The sequence below is a fragment of the Mustela erminea genome, chromosome 21 (genome assembly GCF_009829155.1).
Source record: "Mustela erminea isolate mMusErm1 chromosome 21, mMusErm1.Pri, whole genome shotgun sequence".
In the NCBI taxonomy this organism is placed as follows: Eukaryota; Metazoa; Chordata; class Mammalia; order Carnivora; family Mustelidae; genus Mustela; species Mustela erminea.
Window position 1 is genome coordinate 25,536,430 of NC_045634.1, and position 18,912 is coordinate 25,555,341.

Below are 18,912 nucleotides of genomic sequence, written 5' to 3' on the forward strand. Positions count from 1 at the left end.
AAGTCCAAACCTTACATTCCTTGACCGCAAAATGGGATTATAATCTGACCTAACTTCTGGGATTTGTTTTAAGGAGTAAATGACTAGATGAGTGTAAAAAGTTAGCACATTGCTTGGTACACATCTCTGCTTAAAAGCATTAGCTGTGCAGCCACAAAACAAGTCACTTCTGAAACCTGTTTTCCCACTTGCAAAATGAAGTTACTAAGAACTACCGTACATGGTTATCTTGATATGAGCAAAAGGCTTATAAACTGCCAAGCACTTATACCGAACTTATATTTATTCATGTTATTTTTGTATCATCATAAAAACCCCCTCCCACGCTCTCTGTAGTCTTCAATAAATTCTCACTTTCTCAGAAGCCTCCTCAATTTCCCTCTCTACATCCATTCTCCCTTCACACTCTGTCCCCATTATAGTCCTTACAGGGCTACAGTTTTATGTGAATTTGTGTGATTATTTTGACTTGGGTGTTCACTCCATTACAAAGGCCACCCCTCACCATCCATTCTTCACTGCTTCTGTGGAGACAGAATGCCGTCTACCTGGACACAAAGCCACCCAGCATAAAGACTGCACTTCCCAGACTCCCTGGCAGTAAGGTGTGGCCACACGACCAAGTTCAGGCCAATGGGATATGAACAGAAGGAAAGCAGGTGATTTCCAAGTTATACTCTTACGGGGGAGAGGCATGCCCGGTGACATGGGGGAAGTCACCATCTTCCACTGACAGGAAAGCAGACATTGTGGTCATGAGCCACTTGGACAGAGTACATAAAGGCAACATCTCAGGAAACAGCAAAGCAACAAGCCTGGTCTCTGGTGTAACGGAGCCATATCCAGATACTACACGAGGGAAAAATTAAGCTCTATCTTGTTTAAGTCCTGTTTTGTTTCTTTTTTAAAGATTTTATTTATTTATTTGACAGAGATAACAAGTAGGCAGAGAGACAGGCAGAGAGAGAGGAGGAAGCAGGCTCCCCGCTGAGCAGAGAGCGCGATGTGGAGCTTGATCCCAGAACCCTGGGATCATGACCTGAGCTGAAGGCAGAGGCTTTAACCCACTGAACCACCCAGGCGCCCCATAAGCCCCTTTTTTAATTATGGTAACTAAAGTTATCCTAATTTGTTATCCCCATGAGACTATGAATTCTATGAAGGCAGAAGCTAGGTCTCTGTGGACTAACCCGTGGTCTTCCGAGTGCCTAAACACACTGACACTTAATAGAGGCTGAAACATTTGTGATCAAGGAATAAAGTCTGGTTTTATATTCTGGAGCTATACAGAATAAATGTACTGACTGCCTAGGTTAAACAAACAAACAAAAAGTAATCCTAATCATCTAAGTCAACTTTCCCAAGTTAAACTTTAAATAAAAATGTAGGACTGAGCCTCGGTGGCTCAGTGGGTTAAGCCTCTGCCTTTGGCTCAGGTCATGATCTCAGGGTCCTGGGATCGAGCCCCGCATTAGGTTCTCTGCTCAGCAGGGAGCCGACTCCCCCCACCCCCGCCTGCCTCTCTGCTTACTTGTGATCTCTCTCTGTCAAAAAGATAAATCCAATCTTAAAAAAAAAAAAAAGTAAGACATTTAAATATTAAAACTATATGATCCACAAGTTAGAAATATGATTATTTGAGCAATGTTACCTGTCAGTATAGTTCTATAAATGCACTAGCATCAGAGTCCATCCCATTTGGCAGAAAGGGCTTATTAAATTTCATCAGTTGTCATTGCCTCAAAGGATGATATGTTACCACTAGCTATTATATATTATGACTAGCTATTATTAGTCAGTTACTTCTTAACCATCTGTTAAGAGTTAATCTAATTTATACCTCTTCACAGGGGGACTCAAAAGGAAAAGTACTTACTGGATTATATACTTGTTATACAAAGTAACCAATAAATGAAATTAATCTCCATGTAAATATATATGAAGATTATATTACCTAAAATAATCTTGGGGCAGCTGGGTGATACAGTTATTAAGTGTCTCACTCTTGGTTCAGCTCAGCTCATGATTTCAGGGTCATGGGAAAGAGCACTCAGCTTTGCCTAAGATTCCCTCTCCCTCTGCTCCTCCCCCTGCTCATAGGGGCATACACACTGCTATACCCAGCAGGTAAGCCTAGTTGTGTAGACATTGCTACAAAAGACCACAACTAGATAAAGCAATCTCAAGAAAAAAGAACAGAGCTGGAGGTATCACACTTCCAGATTTCAAACTATACTACAAAGCTACAGTAAGTCAGTAAGTACTGACTCAAAAGTACACATATAAATCAAGGAAACAGAATAGAGAGCCCAGAAATAAACCCACAGTTAAATGGTCAGTTATTCTATGACCAAGAAGGAAAGAATATACAATGGATAAAAGACAATGTCTTCAATGAATAGTGCTGGGAAAACTGAACCGCTATATGAAAAACAATTCACTTTCTTACACCACGTACAGAAATAAACTCAAAATGGATTAAAGACCTAAACTGAAGACCTGAAACCATGAAACTCCTTGAAGACAATAAAGACAATAGTCTCTTGCACATTTGTCTCAGCATTATTTTTTGGATCTGTCTCCTCAGTAAAGTGTAACAAAACCAAAAATAAACAACTGGGACTGTATCAAACTAAAAGCTTTTGCACAGTGAAGGAAACCATCAACAAAACAAAAAGACAATCTACTGAGTGGGAGAAGATATTTACAAAAGATTTATCTGATAAGGGATTGGGATTAATATCCAAAATATATAAAGAACTCCTAAATTCAACACCAAAAAAAAAAAAATCTGATTTTTAAAATATGCAGAAAACTTGAATAGACCTTTTCCCAAAGAAGACATACAGATGGCCAACAGACACATGAAGAAATGCTTAGCATCACTGGTCATCACGGAAATGCAAGTGAAAACCACGACGAGGTATTACCTCACACAAGCCAGAATGGTGAGTATCAAAAAGACAAGAAGTAACAAATGTTGGCAAGGATGTAGAGAAAAGGGAATCCTTGTGCACTGTTGGTGGGAATGCGAATTGTGTAGCCTCTATGGAAAACAGTCTGGAGATTTCTCAAAAAGTGAAAAATAGAAGTACCAAATGGTCCAACAATTCTATTCCCGGGGATTTACCCGAAGAATAAAACAGCAGTAATTCAAACAGACACATGCATTCCTAGGTTTATTGCAGCATTATTTCCAATAGCCAAGATATGGAAGACACCTGTGTCCACTGACAAATGAATGGAAAAAGAAGATGTGGTATATATACACACACTAAAATTACTCAGCCATGAAAAAGAGTAACATTTTGTCACTTGCCAGCATCGGTATTATGCTAAGTGAAATAAGTCAAACAGGGAAAGTCAAATGCCACATGGTTTCACTTACCTGCATAATCTAAACAAAATAAACAAAATAAACCAAACAGACTCAAAAATCCAGAGAACAAAATGCAAATGCCAGAGGGGAAGAAGTAGGAGTATGGGCAAAATAGGTGAAGCAGATTAAGAGATACAAACTTGTGGTTATAAAATACATAAGTTACAGGGATGTATGCAAAACAATGTAAGCATTATAGTCATTAATATTATAATAAGCTTATATGGTGGCAAAAGGAATCTAGACTTAACATGATGAATCTTACATAATGTATATTAAGTGTTAAATTACTATGTTATAGCCCTGAAACTAATAAAATATTAAATGTCAATTATACTTCATAGTAAATAAATAAATCTAAGTAAAGGAGGGGGGAGCCAAGAAAAAGCTAATATTACATGACTTTTTTTAATGTATTTGCATACATTTTTCAAAAAATTTAAAATTTAAAAAAGAGTGATTCAACATAATCAGCAGATATTCTTTATCAAAAACATTTTAAGATATATTCTTAAAGTTATAAAATGTGTCATCTATAGTTAACATCTAAGAGAAAAAAATTAAGGAGCGCCTCAGTGGCTCAGGCATTTGGGCGTCTGACTCTTGATTTTGGCTCAGGTCATGATCCCAGGGATTCTCTCTCTCCCTCTCCCTCTGTGCCTCCCCCAACTCACATGTGCATACACTCTCTCTCTAAAAAGAAAAAGAAAAACCAAAATTAAGGGGTGCCTGGGAGGCTCAGTCAGTTAGGCATCCAACTTTTGATTTCAGCCCAGGTCGTGATGTCAGAGTCATGAGATCGAGGCCCACATCTGGCTCTGTGCTCAGGGTGGAGTTAACTTGGGATTCTCTCTCTCCCTCTGCCCCTCCCCTGGCTCACTCATTTTCTCTCTCAAAATAAAAAATAAAATAAAATAAAAACTTTAATAAGTTTTTAAAAAAGAAAGAAAACAAACTAATCAATAAATGTTAATACTACTTTGAGCCCAAATAATAGCCAATATAAGTTTAATAACACTTAATAAAATCTTAAAAAAGATCTTATAAGAAAACATTAGTAGACTTCTGTTGAACTAGCCCATATTACTCCTTTTGTTAGTAACTTCCCAGTTGACACCGCTAAACCAAAAATACCTACTGGAATGACAGTATTTTCTCTTTGTTAAAAACAACAATAACTGTACTTCGAGATCATGTTTTACCAATATTATAGGACCTAGGAGTTTTAAGTTTTTCTAGACCTTAGACTTCTCCTTAAGACAGAATAATTTCCAAAATTCCTCCCAGCACAAAAATTAGGACATAATTTTTAATTCTTGAAAATTCAGCTCAGTAACCAATTTTTACAGTAAAAATTACTTTCCCTAACTTTTATCAATCAGCTACTTGCAATAGAGTTAATATATAATTTAAAAACAAAGTTTCTGAACTGCCACCTTTCTCAAGTCTTTTTTTTTTCTTAAAGATTTTTTAAAAAAATATTTTAATTATTTATTTGACAGAGAGAGACACAGTGAGAAAGGAAACACAAGCAGGGGAGTGGGAGAGGGAGAACAGGGTTTCCTCTGAGCAGGGAGCCTGATGCGGGGCTGGATCCCAGGACCCTGGGATCATGACCCAAGCTGAAGGCAGATGCTTAACTGACTGAGCCACCCAGGCCCCCCTCTTTGCTAGGACTTTCTTTTTCTTTTCTTTTTGTTTTTTTTAAAGATTTTATTTATTTATTTGACAGAGAGAGATCATAAGGCAGAGAGGCAGGCAGAGAGAGAGGAGGAAGCAGGGTCCCTGCTGAGCAGAGAGCCCAACTCGGGGTTCGATCCCAGGACTCTGGGATCACGACCTGCGCTGAAGGCAGAGGCTTAACCCACTGAACCACCCAGATGCCCCTTTCTTAAAGATTTTATTTGAGAGAGAGATTGAGAGAGAGAGAGCATGTGAGGGGAGAGGTCAGAGGGAGAAGCAGACGCCCCACAGAACAGGGAGCCTGATGTGGGACTCGATCCCGGGACTCCAGGATCATGACCTGAGCTGAAGGCAGTTGTTTAACCAATGAAGCCACCCAGGTGCCCCTCTCAAGTCTATTTTTTATAAATATACTAATATTACAATATATATGGACCTAAATTGAATCTCTGACCATTTTAGAAAATTACTCAGAGAAGTCATATTAAGAAATGAAAATTCAAGAGGAAAAGGAAAAGGAGGTGAAACACAGAACCCAAATATTACACAGGCTGCATCCATTTAATTAATGAATATGTGAATGAAAAGATATACAGATATAAGGAGAAAAACCTGAGTTTGTAATTTACCTCAATGAGTAATGCAACCATCTTTTTTCCATCAGCTTCTGGATTGGCAAGTTTGTTAAATTCCAAATCAAAATAAAGCTTGCACACAGCATTTTCAGGAATGACTTCATAGCAGTGTAAGAGATTTTTCCTGAATTAAATAGTTCAAGATTGTTAGGTTTCTGTCTTATACCTTTTGAATCATGGTAGTTGATTCTATATCTCAAGATACTGGACTAACTGTGATTTAATGACATAACTATGGCATAATGAAGACATGACAAAATGAACAACAGCTCCCCTGTGGGTTTAAGGATCATCGTATTATTAAGAGCTTCCGTCAAAGAAGATGTAACAATCATATTTGGTCACATTATTTGCCTTGAAAATATGGTCAACCTCATGCTGCTATTTATTCACAGATAATTTTGATATTGTATGATCCTTCTTTACTCTTGTGTCATGACAGAACGAATCTTGTCTGAGAAAAAGAACTCTCTTTCTCGAACTGGAATCCCAGGATCACATGTATTCTTGGGATTGGATAAGCTTTTTATGAGAATTCTTAAGTTTTGTATTTTCTTTAGGAAAACAGTATTTGAAAAACTGGCTAGAAACATATTCTGAATCACCTGACTTCAAAAGCTTTCAGTTCTCACATGTGGGTCAAGAGATAGGACTTTAACACAGGTTAATAAAAATAGATACTGCCTCAGTAAATGAATGATGACTTGGGCTAAGTGAAATCCAGATGGCATCCTATGGAAGTAAAAAGTTTGTAATTTGAACAAAAAGTGATGGGGGAATTGTGTCATCACATGCACAAGAACTCACAACACACACACGATTGCCCCTGACTTTTCTCCCAGCACCTGGTAAGATCATTTAGTGCTGCTAGGACACGGAAGCTCCAGGGTTCAATTTTACAGATAAAGGAGTAATCAAATATGGGATGGAGATTCACAACAGTTAATTAAGCCAGCATTAATTTCACCAACATTACTAGATGAAGGAAATGTAACTTTAATATGTTGTCCTTGACAGACTTACCGGGATTTATAATAAAACCAAAGTTGAGCATAGGTTGTCACCAGGTAAATACGTTGTCCATCGCCCACTTTGTATTCCAAAGCAAATACGTGAACATCCTTTATGACAGCAAAAATAATAGTAGAAAAATTAATAAAAGCAGAAATCCAAAAACAACTGTAGCTAGTCAATGTTCATGAATTTTATCAAATTTTGGAAAACTGGAATTTGAGCATCTTTATTTCTAAAAAAAGAAAAATAATTATTGTGACTATGCCAATCAAAATCTAATTATATTTATTTTTATTCACTTAAGTAATACATGTTCAAGGCAGAAACCATTCAAACATCCAGACCAAAAAGAGAAAAAAAAAAAGAGAAAAATCACTTTTCAATCACTCTAGCTTGACTTCCTATTATAGCTTCATTTTCTAGTTTATGAAATTAAACTTATTTCTTTTAAGGACTTATTTATTGGGGCGTCTGGGTGGCTCTGCCTTCAGTTGAGCCTCTGCCTTTGGCTCAGGTTAAGATCTCAGAGTCCTGGGGTCGAGTCCCGCATCAGGCTCTTTGCTCAGCAGGGAGCCAGCTTCTCCCTCTCTCTCTGCCTGCCTCTCTGCCTACTTGTGATCTCTGTCAAATAAATAAATAAAATCTTAAAAAAAAAAAGACTTATTTATTCATTTTAAAGAGAGAGACAGAGCACACATGCATTAGGGGGAGAGGCACAGGTAGAGAGAATCTCAAACAGACTCTGTGCTAAATGAGGTGCCTGACATGGGGCTTGATCTCACAACACCAAGACCTGAGTCAAAACCAAGAGTCTGAGGCTCAGTTAACTGTGCCACCCATTTAAAACTTATTTTTTGGAACAACCTAAATGTTACTATAAATGACTAAGGCTAGGGGTACCTGGGTGGCTCAGTTGGTTAAGTAACTGCCTTCAGCTCAGGTCATGATCTTGGAGTCTTGGGATTGAGGCCCACCATCGGGGTCCCTCCTCAGTGGGAAGCTGCTTCTCCCTCTGACCTCTTCCCTCTCATGTTCCTTCTCTCTCATTCTCTCTCTCTCTCAAATAAATAAATAAAATCTTAAAAAAAATGACTTAGACTAAAATTAATAAATTCCCTAGTACATATAAAAACATGTGGGCAACAATTTTTTTAAATGTTTAAAATGTTTTAAATATTTACAAGTTAATATTAAAAGCTTAAGATTTAAAATGTTTACCTTTAACAAGTATAAGACTATAAATAGTCTTTTCTATGAGACACTTTTTTTAAGGTTAATGGCTGCCGCACTTGATATAACCATTTGCGTTTGTTGCCCCAAAGAGTTTCTTCTATTAAAGGGATACATAAGTTCTTTTCTTTCCACTTAGTTAATGGCAGCTGTTAAGCCTATCAAGGAAATAAAACTTCCATTTTCAGAAATGAGATTTCAATTAGAGACTAAATTACTGACATTAAAACAATCCTCCTGAGATAAATTTTATAGTTGGTAATTGTTAACTTTAGTAATCATACTATTTCAAATGAACCTGTCAGGATTTTAATTTCCAATACTTGAATTGGGTTTAGACAAAATGAATACAAAGGCTATTATTTCTTAAACTATTTTTTTAAGATTTTATTTATTTATCTGAGAGAGGGAAAGAGAGAGAGAAAGAGCATAGGAGCAGGGGGAGGGGCAGAGGGAGTAGACTCCCTGCTGAGCAGGAAGCCTGCCATGGGGTTCAATTCCAGGACCTTGGGATCCAATCCCAGGACCCTGCGATCATGACCTGAGCTGAAGGCAGACACTTAACCGACAAAACCACCCAGGTGTCCCTATTTCCTAAATTCTTCTGATGAGATCTGAGTTAGCTTCCCTTTACAAGGGAACAAACAGTCTTCATCCTAAAAAATTTTAAGCACACTGAGTTTTTATATAGTATCAGTGATCAGAATCACAATACATTTATGCTTAACTTCACATATGCACCTTTTCATACTTTATATTCCCCTCAGTGCCAAATAAATGATGTGCAGTACACATTTGTTTATTTCTGAGCATCAGACCATTTGCAAGGGTAGCAACCAGCAACCACTCCTTAATCCCACTTACCTGATAAGTAGGAAATTACTATTATAAATCCACTCTATTATTCCAAAGCACAAAAGGAGAGCATAGAAAGTTAAATTCATGTTTGCTTTGGTGGTATGATTTAAGACCCAGGGTTTATGAACTCTACACTATATTATTTGAGACATTTTATTTTCCTATTGCTTCAGTTCCATTTTTCTTCCTCATTTCATCCTTCAAATTTTCATACTCCACTCATTCATTTCCTCACATTTTTGTGGGTATTGTTTTAGTTCTCCACTAAAATCTAGTCATTCTATTATTTTTCAGTCCATGGATGTGGACTCTAAGCATAACTTCTTTTATTCATTCTTTTGTTTTTAAATTTATTTATTTGATATATAGAGAGAGAATACAAACAAGGGGAACAGCAGGCAGAGGGAGAGGGAGAAGCTGAGCAGATTCCAGAACCCTGGGATCATGACTGAGCCACCCAGGCCCCTCAGCATAGCTTCTTTTAAATATCATTATGTGGGAGTAGGACAAAAAGGCTGTATAGGAGGATGCACACACTGAAGTAACTGCCACAAGTAAGGCAACTTGCTCTGAAAGCAGTCAAAGACCAGCAGAATAGATCCTCCACAGCTTAAGACAAAAGACATGAAAACAAGGCCACATCAAGAAGGGTAAGAGGAAAAAAAAAGAAGGGTAAGAGGAGCTAAAGCAAAAATAGGAATCAAACCTTGGTATGGAGAACCACAAGCAGGACAGTTAGCACAAGCACAGAAGTCCTCCCTGAAGAGAAAAAGGATCAAGCCCCACATCAGGCTCCTGCATGGGTGCCTAAAGCAGGAGAACTGAGAACAAGTCCCCATTCCCTATTATGTCTGGTTAAGAAAATCACCAGGACAAATACACTAGTGTAAATCAGAGCAGATTAGAGGATGCAGATTGTGGAAAGGACCCAAACTGAACATTGAACAGAAAAGGAAATGAATAAAATAACCATAGTTTAAGGAACCTCTGGGACACATCAAGGGCACAAACATTCACATTATAGAAGCCCCAGAAGGAGAAAAGAGAAAGAGGGAGAAAACTTAATTGAAGCAATGATAACCTAAAACTTCCCTAACCTGGGGAAGGAAAAAAGAAAAACAGCTCTAAGAAGCAAAGAGAGCCCAAACAAGATGAATCCAAAGAAGTGCACACTCAGAAACATGATAACTAAATGTCAAAATTTAAAGACAGACTATTCAAAGCAGTAAGAGAAAAGCAACCAGTTACATATAAGGGAACACCCACAGATTATAGGCGCATTTTTTCAGCAAAAACTAGGCAGGTCAGAAGAGGATGACATGATTTATTTTAAGTACAGAAAGAAACAAACCTATGTCCAAGAATACTCTACCCAATAAGATTACCATTCAGAAATGAAGGAGAGATAGAGTTTCCAGACAAAATTTAAAAGAGTTCATCACCACTAAACTGGCTTTCCAACAACTGTTAAAAGGAATTCTTTATGTGGAAGAGAAAAGAACATAACTAGAAGAAAATTATGACAGGAAAAAAATTTCACTTATCAAAGAAAACATACAGTAAAAGTAGATCAATCACTATAAAGCCAGCATGAAGGTTAAAGGACAAAAGTAGTTAAGTATTGACATAAATTAGTTAAGGGATATGTAAAATAAATAGATGTAAAATATAGCATCATACACTTAAACACGGAGGTAGAAAGTAAAAATGTACCACTTTTATAATGTGTTGGAACATCAGCAACCACCAACTTTATAGACTGCTATATACATAAGATGCCATACATGAACCTCGTGGTAACTATACACCAAAAACCTGTAACAGATACACAAAAAATAAAGAGAGAGGAACCCAGGTATAACACTAAAGAAAGTCATCAATCTCTCCCTAATATGAGGAAGTTGATATGGGGGGCTTGGGGGGTAAGGAAAGAATAAATGAAACAAGATGGGATCAGGAGGGAGACAAACCATAAGACTCTTAATCTCACAAAACAAACTGAGGGTTGCTGGGGGGAGAGGGGTAGGGAGAGGGTGGTGGGGTTATGGACATTGGGGAGGGTATGTGCTATGGTGAGTGCTATGAAGTGTGTAAACCTGGCGATTCACAGACCTGTACCCCTGGGGCTAATAATACATTATATGTTAATAATAAATAAATAAATAAATAAATAAAAGAAAGTCATCAAACACAAGGAAAGACAGCAAGAAGGAAAAAAACGAGGACTACAAAAACAACCAGAAAACAATAAACAAAATGTCAATAGGTACATATATATCAATAATCACTTTTAATGTAAATGGACTAAACGATCCAATCAAATGACAAAGTGTGACTGAATGGATAAAAAAGCCAACCCCATCTATATGCTGCCCACAAAAGACTTTGGACTGAGACAAATAAACTGAAAAAGAAGGGATAGAAAAAGATATTCCATGCAAATGCAAACAAACAACAAAAAAAGGTGGAGTAGCAGTACTTATATCAGATGAAATGTATTTAAAATTTGTAAAAAGAGACAAAGAAAGGCATGACGTAAGGGCTCCTGAGTGGCTCAATCAGTTGAGCATCAAACACTTGATTTCAGCTCAGGTCATGATCTCAGGGTCCTGGGGATCAAGCCCCTTGTTGGACTCTGTACTCAGCAGGAAGTCTGCTTCAGATTCTCTCCCTCTGCCCCTCTCCCACTTTGCATGCTCTCTACTAAATAAATAAATATTTTTTAAAAAAGAAAGAAATAGCATGACATAGTGATGAAGGGATCAATCTAACAAGAGGATAAAACAATTGTAAATGTCTATGCAGCCAACAGAGCAGCACCTAAATATATAAAGCAGGTATTAATAGACAAAGAGGGAGAAAGTGACAGTAATACAATAATAGTAGGGTAATTTGACACCCCACATACATAAATGGATAGATCCTTCAGACAGAAAATCAATAAAGTGTATTGGCTTTGAAAGACACATTAGACCATATGCATTTAATAGATTATACAGAACATCTCATCCCCAAACAGAAGAAAATATTCTTTTTCAAGTGCACATGGAAAATTCTCCAAGATAAATCACATATTAAGCTACCAAACAAGTCTCAATAAATTTAAAAGGACTAAAATCCTATCAAGCATCTGTTCTAACAATATGAAATAAGAAATCAATTACAAGAAACAAACTGGATATAACAAACACATGGAGAATAAACAACATGTTACTAACAGTGGGTCAGAGAGGTCAATGGTGTCAATGAGGAAATCAAAGAGGAAGTAAAAAAATACCTGGACACAAGAGAAAATGGAAACACAATAGCTGGGACACAGCAAAAGCAGTTCTAAGAGGGAAGTTTATAGCAATATAGTCCTACTTCAAGAAACAAGAAAAATCTCAAAAAGAAGCAATTTAAACTTATACGTAAAGGAACTAGCAAAATAAGAATAAACAAAGCCCCAAATTAGAAGGAAGAAAATAGTAAAGATCAGAGTGGAAATAAATGAAATAAAGACTAAAAAGATAATTGAAAAGATCAATGGAATTAGAAGCTGCTTCTTTAAAAAGATAAACAAAATTAATATAGCCAGACTCATCAAGAATAAAAAAGAAAGGGACACCTGGGTGGCTCAGTGGGTTAAAGCCTCTGCCTTTGGCTCAGGTCATGGTCCCAGGGTCCTGGGATCGAGCCCCGCTTCAGGCTCTCTGCTCAGCGGGGAGCCTTCTTCCTCCTCTCTCTCTGCCTGCCTCTCTGCCTGCTTTGTGATCTCTGTCTGTCAAATAAATAAATAACATCTTAAAAAAAAAAAAATCCTAAGTTATAGTAGCTTCAAAAAAAAAAAAAAAAAGAGGTAGAGATAAGAAAATTACCTCTTTACAGCTTTTAACAAAATTAAAAGCTTGAGTTTGCCGATGGAATAATTTCCAAATGGAGGGTGGTTCTTCTAGCTTGGACAATCTTGGTCTGTATACCGAGGGCAACGGTTTCTTCTCATAACGAGATGCTCGTTCTTCAATTTGCTTCAGTTTTGCTTCCCATTTTCTCTCCATTGGTTTAGAAGTTACAGGGAAACTAAATCCTAACCCATGTAAGACTTCTGTCAATTAGCACTAAAACAAAGACATACTTTCTTTCTTTAGAATATATATTTTTGGTAAAACGTCAAAAACCATTTCCTTACACAATCACATATACATACACACACACACACACACACACATACATATAGTTATATAGCTATATATATAATACATAATTTATATTACATATATTCTATATTATATAGAATATAGAATACACAATATAATATACATACTATGTATATAAATGTACTATGTACCTATATAGTTTTGCATGAAGTTTTAATGTGAAATAGGAATGGGGCTAGTTACCAGATAGCTTTAGATCTTGGCTCTTCTATCTAATAGTGCTATGATTTTAGAAGTACCCTAAGCCTTAACTGCAAAATGGGGATCAATGTCATCCTGAACACTTTATGTAATTATCATGAGGATAAATGTGACAGGATATAAGAAAACGCTTTGTAAATTACAAAGCCTCATGTAAACATAAGCGGTTTTTGTATCATTATGGTTTTTATTATAACCAGTTTATTGCATCAAGCATTATCTATCTTGCCCAAGTGGAGCTACTACGTTGGCCATCACTTTTGTGCTATTTCTTAGTACAGAGTTCGTTTCTAGACACTACTGTGCAGTTCCCTTTTCTTCTGTTTCTATCCATTGTTCTTCTTTTCTCCCAAAACAGTGGTTAGTTGGGAGAACAATTCAGTGTATAAATGGAACTGCAATATTGGTTAGTCTTGGTTTAGAATGTCCATGTTAATCATAAGCATGTTTAGAGATAGGAATACACATATTTTTAACCTATGTCTGTTAATTTCATGACTGTATTAAAGTAGCAGTCTTTTAATCCCTGTTTATTAATGACATGTGTTTTTTATTTACACACCATGTTTCCATGTTAGCCATGCCAAGGTAAGGGGGCCAGAAAATACTTTTATGATTTGGGATTATGGTTTACTTACCAAAAAAGGATAGGCTTTTAGAAGGGGGTAAGAGCTTGCATCGTAGGTAAGTAATGGCCACAAAACCTGCCATTCCTCCTTCGAAGAGATGCTATCTAAGCCCACTCATGTACTCTTTACTTGGCCACATGACTTGCTTTGGTCAATGTCACATCAACAAATGTGAAGCAAACCGAGGTATAGTAAGTGCTTGTGCACTGGATTTGTCCTGAGACCAAGACTGTCCTCAGACTGTCATGCTAGAACTCCAGTCTCACAGAAGATAAAAGGACATGTGGACAAGAACCAAGTTACCTCAGCTAACAGCCAACACCAACTACCGATACATGGAATTCAGACATTCTGGACCATCCAGACATCTGAATTCAATGCCTAAGTAAGCCTGAGTGAGTTCAGGTAAGATCTGCCAAAGACCACCCCAGTCAACCCACAGAACTGAAAGAAAAAATGAAATTTTTTTTTTAAGATTATTTATTTATTTATTTGACAGGTAGAGATCACAAGTAGGCAGAGAGAGAGAGGAGGAAGCAGGCTCCCCACTGAGCAGAGAGCCCGATACGGGGCTCGATCCCAGGACCCTGAGATCATGACCTGAGCTAAAGGCAGAGGCTTAACCCACTGAGCCACCCAGGCGCCCAAAAATGAACTATTTTTAAGCCAAGAAGTTTTGGTCTGGTTTTTCATACAGAAGTCGGTAACTGTGAGGCACCTGGGTTAAGCCTCTGCCTTCGGCTCAGGTCATGATCTCAGGGCCCTGTCTCTCTCTGCCTGCCTCTCTGCGTACTTGTGATCTCTGTCAAATAAATAAATAAAATCTTAAAAAAAAAAAAGAAATCGATAACTGAGGTAGTTTCCCTTTTCATTAGTATCATCTTCACTAATAAAATAATTTATCTATGTAGAAAGCACATATATTCATTTTTTAAGGTGAAATAACAACATATACTAAAGCATTCGAGGGAAAAATTCCTATTTACCTCTGGCAATGCCGTTTCAGTACTTGTGCTTATCAAATCAATAAATATTCTCTTGAATTCTTGCAGAAAATTTTGCAACACAAACTCAATGGCAAATGATATATTCCCGGAAAGGAAAAGGAGGTTCATCCTAAAAGATTGAGAGGATACAGTATCATGACACTGTTAGATTTCACATTGGACTTCAAACATGTCAGACCTAAGAAAGATTACTCTCTCAATTACACGTGATCCACATGAAAATTATAAATTATAAATGAAGAAACAAACATAATTCTAAAGGTATCAATATAAACTTCATACCAGACATGCCTAGGAACAGGATATAATTTCACTGGATGGAAGAGCTGGAATAATTTTTAATGAAACGGCTTTTTTCAATGCAAAATGACATAGGACTCCAGACTGCTAGATCCTGAGTATTCGGTTTATTTTAATCTGCTTCGCATACTGATAAAAATCCTCCACATTCTGACAACCTAAGTGAGAAACTGACTTTCTTCTATGAAATGTATTAACTTTTAATAAAGCACAATGATTACTTAATGAAGAAATAAATACGGGGGCACCTGGGTGGTTCAGCGTCTGCCTTCGGCTCAGATCATGACCCCAGGGCCCTGGGATCAAGCCCTGCATATTGGGCTCTCTGCTCAGCAGGAAGCCTGCTTCTCCCTCTCCCACTCCCCCTGCTTGTGTTCCCTCTCTCGGTCTCTCTCTGTGTCAAATAAATAAAATCTTTAAAAAAAAATTAACACAATGCAATTAGATAGGATTTATGGCTCTAGTATCTTATCAGTATAACTGACAGAATAACCATGTGGATGTTCACACTTAGTGACACGGACATCCAGAAAACTTTTGATTTGGTAAAAATACTGATACACCATGGGAAGGAAGCCATACATGAAAGTCAGGGAGACACAGTGGAAAACCAGTCTGACGCTTCCTGGACTGAAGAAACCACAATGACAACAAAGGAAAAAGAAGAATTCAATATATGTTATGCTCTCATGTTGTCTGAACAGTTCAAAAATGTTAACAGCTGGGTTGAGGGTCAGAAGACAGCTGGGGGCTGGACTACTGAAGCAGGAGTGCTGAATGACCTAAGGAAAAGGAAATGGAGACAAGAAAGACATCTGGCATTCCGGTTTTGGACTATCATATTCCTCATCCCTATCCCTTGGGATGAGAAATATGTCACCATTTTGGAAATGCTTTTAATTCCTGGTGGGGAAGGACTGTTGTCCTTCTTTTATATAACTGTACATCAAAAACCCCTTTGCACACAGGGGCTGTTAACTATTTTTGGTAAATTTCCAAGTTCCAAAGAAAAATATTTGTTGTTAACAAAAAGAAAAGAAAGAAAGAAAAATATTTGTTGTTTTTTTAAAATAGTAGGTTTAAGAACTCTATTGTTTATTTCTTCACAATGCACCACAATGTTAGTTAATTTCTTTCCTTCCTTTTCTTTTTCTTTTCTCTTTCTTCCTTCCTTCCTTTCTTAAATTAAACTCCATGCCCAATGTGGGGCTTGAACTCACACCAAAGGATCAAGAATCATAGGCTCTACCCACTCAGCCAACCAGGTGTCCCCCTTCCCCACCTGCCCACGGTGTTATTTCTTAACACTGCATTCAATCATGGTCCATACTGACTTTACAACTAAAGGTGGTCAGGTTAGAAAAAAGGCTGGCTTAGTCCTTTTACAGGAACTGTAGTGGGAGAAGAGGCAGAGAGAAGGAGGCAGAGCGATGACACAGACAGCCAAGCTCAGTAGCCCTGGTTTCCCTAGGTTTACGCCTAGATATGCCCAGCTCAGATACCTGATGGCCTGAACCTCAGGAACAGCTGCAATAGATGGCCCATGCTTCATGATTCCTGGCCTCTAGGGAAAACTTCCTTCCTCTTTTGTCTATCACAAGTGAACCCTTGTTCCCTCTGTCCTGAGAACAGATTTATCAGTATTTTGTGCTTTCTGGCATGTATGTTCCAGTTTCAATATTTAGTTGTGTTCTGGTATTTGACAATAGTTTCTTTTTCTTTTTCTTTTCTTTTTTTTTATTTTATTTGAGAGAAAGTGAAAGTGAGAGAGATCACGGATGAAGAGGGAGAGGCAGACTCTAAGCTGAGCGGAGAGCCAGATGTGGGGCTCGATCCCAGGACCCCAGGATCCCAACCTGAGCCGACAGCAGACACTCTACCGACTGAGCTACCCCGGTGCCCCTGGCAATATTTTCTTAACATAATCCCTTATGGCCTCTTGGAATACATTTATACTATTTCTCCCACTGCTGGAATATTCATAATAAAGTATGTGATTAAAACTCACTTATAGTAATATTGCTACTTAAGAGTACATTCCAAATTAGTACATTCACCTTTTCCACTTTGGTCATTTTGCCTCTCAATGCTTGAACAGAAGTAACTCATAATTTCCCAAAAATCTCCTGTAAGGGATAAGAAAACATACAATGACCTATTGTTCTTTTCCAGTTCCCCCTTTCTACCATCCCCACAGGATCCCCATCCAAACAGCCTCTCTGCCACACTAGTCACCCTTAAAACCTGACTTGTAACTTTCCATAGCGACACTAATTAATGATTCAGAAAATCACTCAATTCATACTTCAGTTTACCCCCAAGAAGTCCAAACTCCCTCGAGAATCTAGACCAGATTGTAAGCCACTTTACAGTCTCCCCAGAATCGAAACCACTTAATCATTTTATTTCTTATGGTTCAGCGAGGATCACATCCTGTCCCTGACCCAGTATCACCACCTATTTCTCTTACCTGGAAGGCCTCGCCTGCTTTTCTCAAATTCTTCCTCTTCGAGGCCCAGATCAAAGTCCGCCACCTCTGCGACAATTCTGTGAAAAGAAATTACTGAATTCAGTCAGAAGACACCGCCTCTAGCCAACCCTTTTACTATAATGAAGTCTCAACTAGACTGATTAGTACAATCTACAGGAAAACAGAAAACCGCTGCTGCTGCCTTCACTGAAGTATCATTTTGGTAAGAGAGCTTAGCACTGGAAGAGGTGTGGGCACCCCAGCGGGGTGACAGGGCTTGTGCGACCACACTCCCTATGAAGAACTGTGCCCGAAACCACTGGTAGGGTTTGGAGAGGGTCCTGGTCTCCAGTTTTACTGCAGCAGAAAAAGCGCCTGCCGAACACTGGTCCTCTCTCAATTTGGGAGGGATGAAGAAAGGCCCAGGTGTTCTCCAGATGCAAATCGAACTCAGGTAATTCTGCTTTCGTTAAGCGCAAATGAGTTAACTCTCTTAAACCCGCGTGGGGATTGGGATTCGGACCTCCAGGAGTTGCTGGAAGGAGAAAAATAAGAAAATGTACTGCGAAAAGGGTACTGAGCACTTCAAAGGGCTGCTGTACATCTATAAGGCGTCTACACACACACACACACACACACACACACACACACACACGCACACACACACGACGACGTCTATTTATGGGCAGACTACACCCCTGACGTACACCCGGACAGGCAGAAATGCTGGGGGCAGGCTAGCTGCTAACGTGGGGTCCCCGACTTCGAAGGATGTCCTGACCCTCCTGAAGTTGGATGCAGAATTTGGTGCTCGATTGTATTGATAACACTCTGCGAAAACAACGCATTGTTTGCATCAGGGTCTGAACACAGCTCGTGAACCAGAACAGGCGGGGAAATACTGAGCGCAGGGAAGGAGGACTGAGGGGCAGGGAACTGGGGGGTGAGCGAAGGAAAGGCCTCGGCCCCACAGGGGAAGTACAGATGAGCAGCGCGGGTCGCGACCTGCTCCCCTACCTCCGGGAGGTCTGAGCGGGCGTCAGGCCCGCCTCTGACTCCCTCCTCTCTGCTCCTTGGGTCTCGCGGAGCGTTCAGGTGTCCCTCCTACTTTCAGAACCCCGCGCCACGAGCGGAAACCCGCCGGTGCTCAGGGGCAGCAGGCGGGACCAGCCTTCAAACCAGGCGCGAGGGCGAGGCCACAGCGCGGGGTGGGCGGGCCGACAGGAAGGGACACTCAGGCCAATGAAGGAGCGGCATAGGGGCGACGGGGGCGGGCGAGGAGTGCGCCGGGGCCTATGAGGGAGAGGCAT

The 18,912-nt window shown here is 38.9% G+C and overlaps 1 protein-coding gene across 5 annotated transcripts in view; it reads right to left on the bottom strand.

Moving 5' to 3' along the window:
• PRIMPOL (primase and DNA directed polymerase) overlaps positions 1 to 18,866 on the bottom strand; it is a 59,048-nt gene extending 40,182 nt beyond the window's left edge. For all 5 annotated transcript variants that reach the window (XM_032328938.1, XM_032328939.1, XM_032328940.1 and 2 more), the window contains exons 1-7: positions 18,620 to 18,866; positions 17,603 to 17,679; positions 17,190 to 17,258; positions 14,812 to 14,941; positions 12,657 to 12,896; positions 6,721 to 6,818; positions 5,692 to 5,821 (exon numbers count right to left, since the gene is read on the bottom strand). In XM_032328938.1, coding sequence (XP_032184829.1) covers positions 5,692 to 5,821; positions 6,721 to 6,818; positions 12,657 to 12,836 — 408 coding nt within the window. In that variant the 5' untranslated portion in view covers positions 12,837 to 12,896; positions 14,812 to 14,941; positions 17,190 to 17,258; positions 17,603 to 17,679; positions 18,620 to 18,866. The remainder of the gene's footprint in view (positions 1 to 5,691; positions 5,822 to 6,720; positions 6,819 to 12,656; positions 12,897 to 14,811; positions 14,942 to 17,189; positions 17,259 to 17,602; positions 17,680 to 18,619) is intronic.
• Between the last annotated feature and the right edge of the window lie 46 nt (positions 18,867 to 18,912).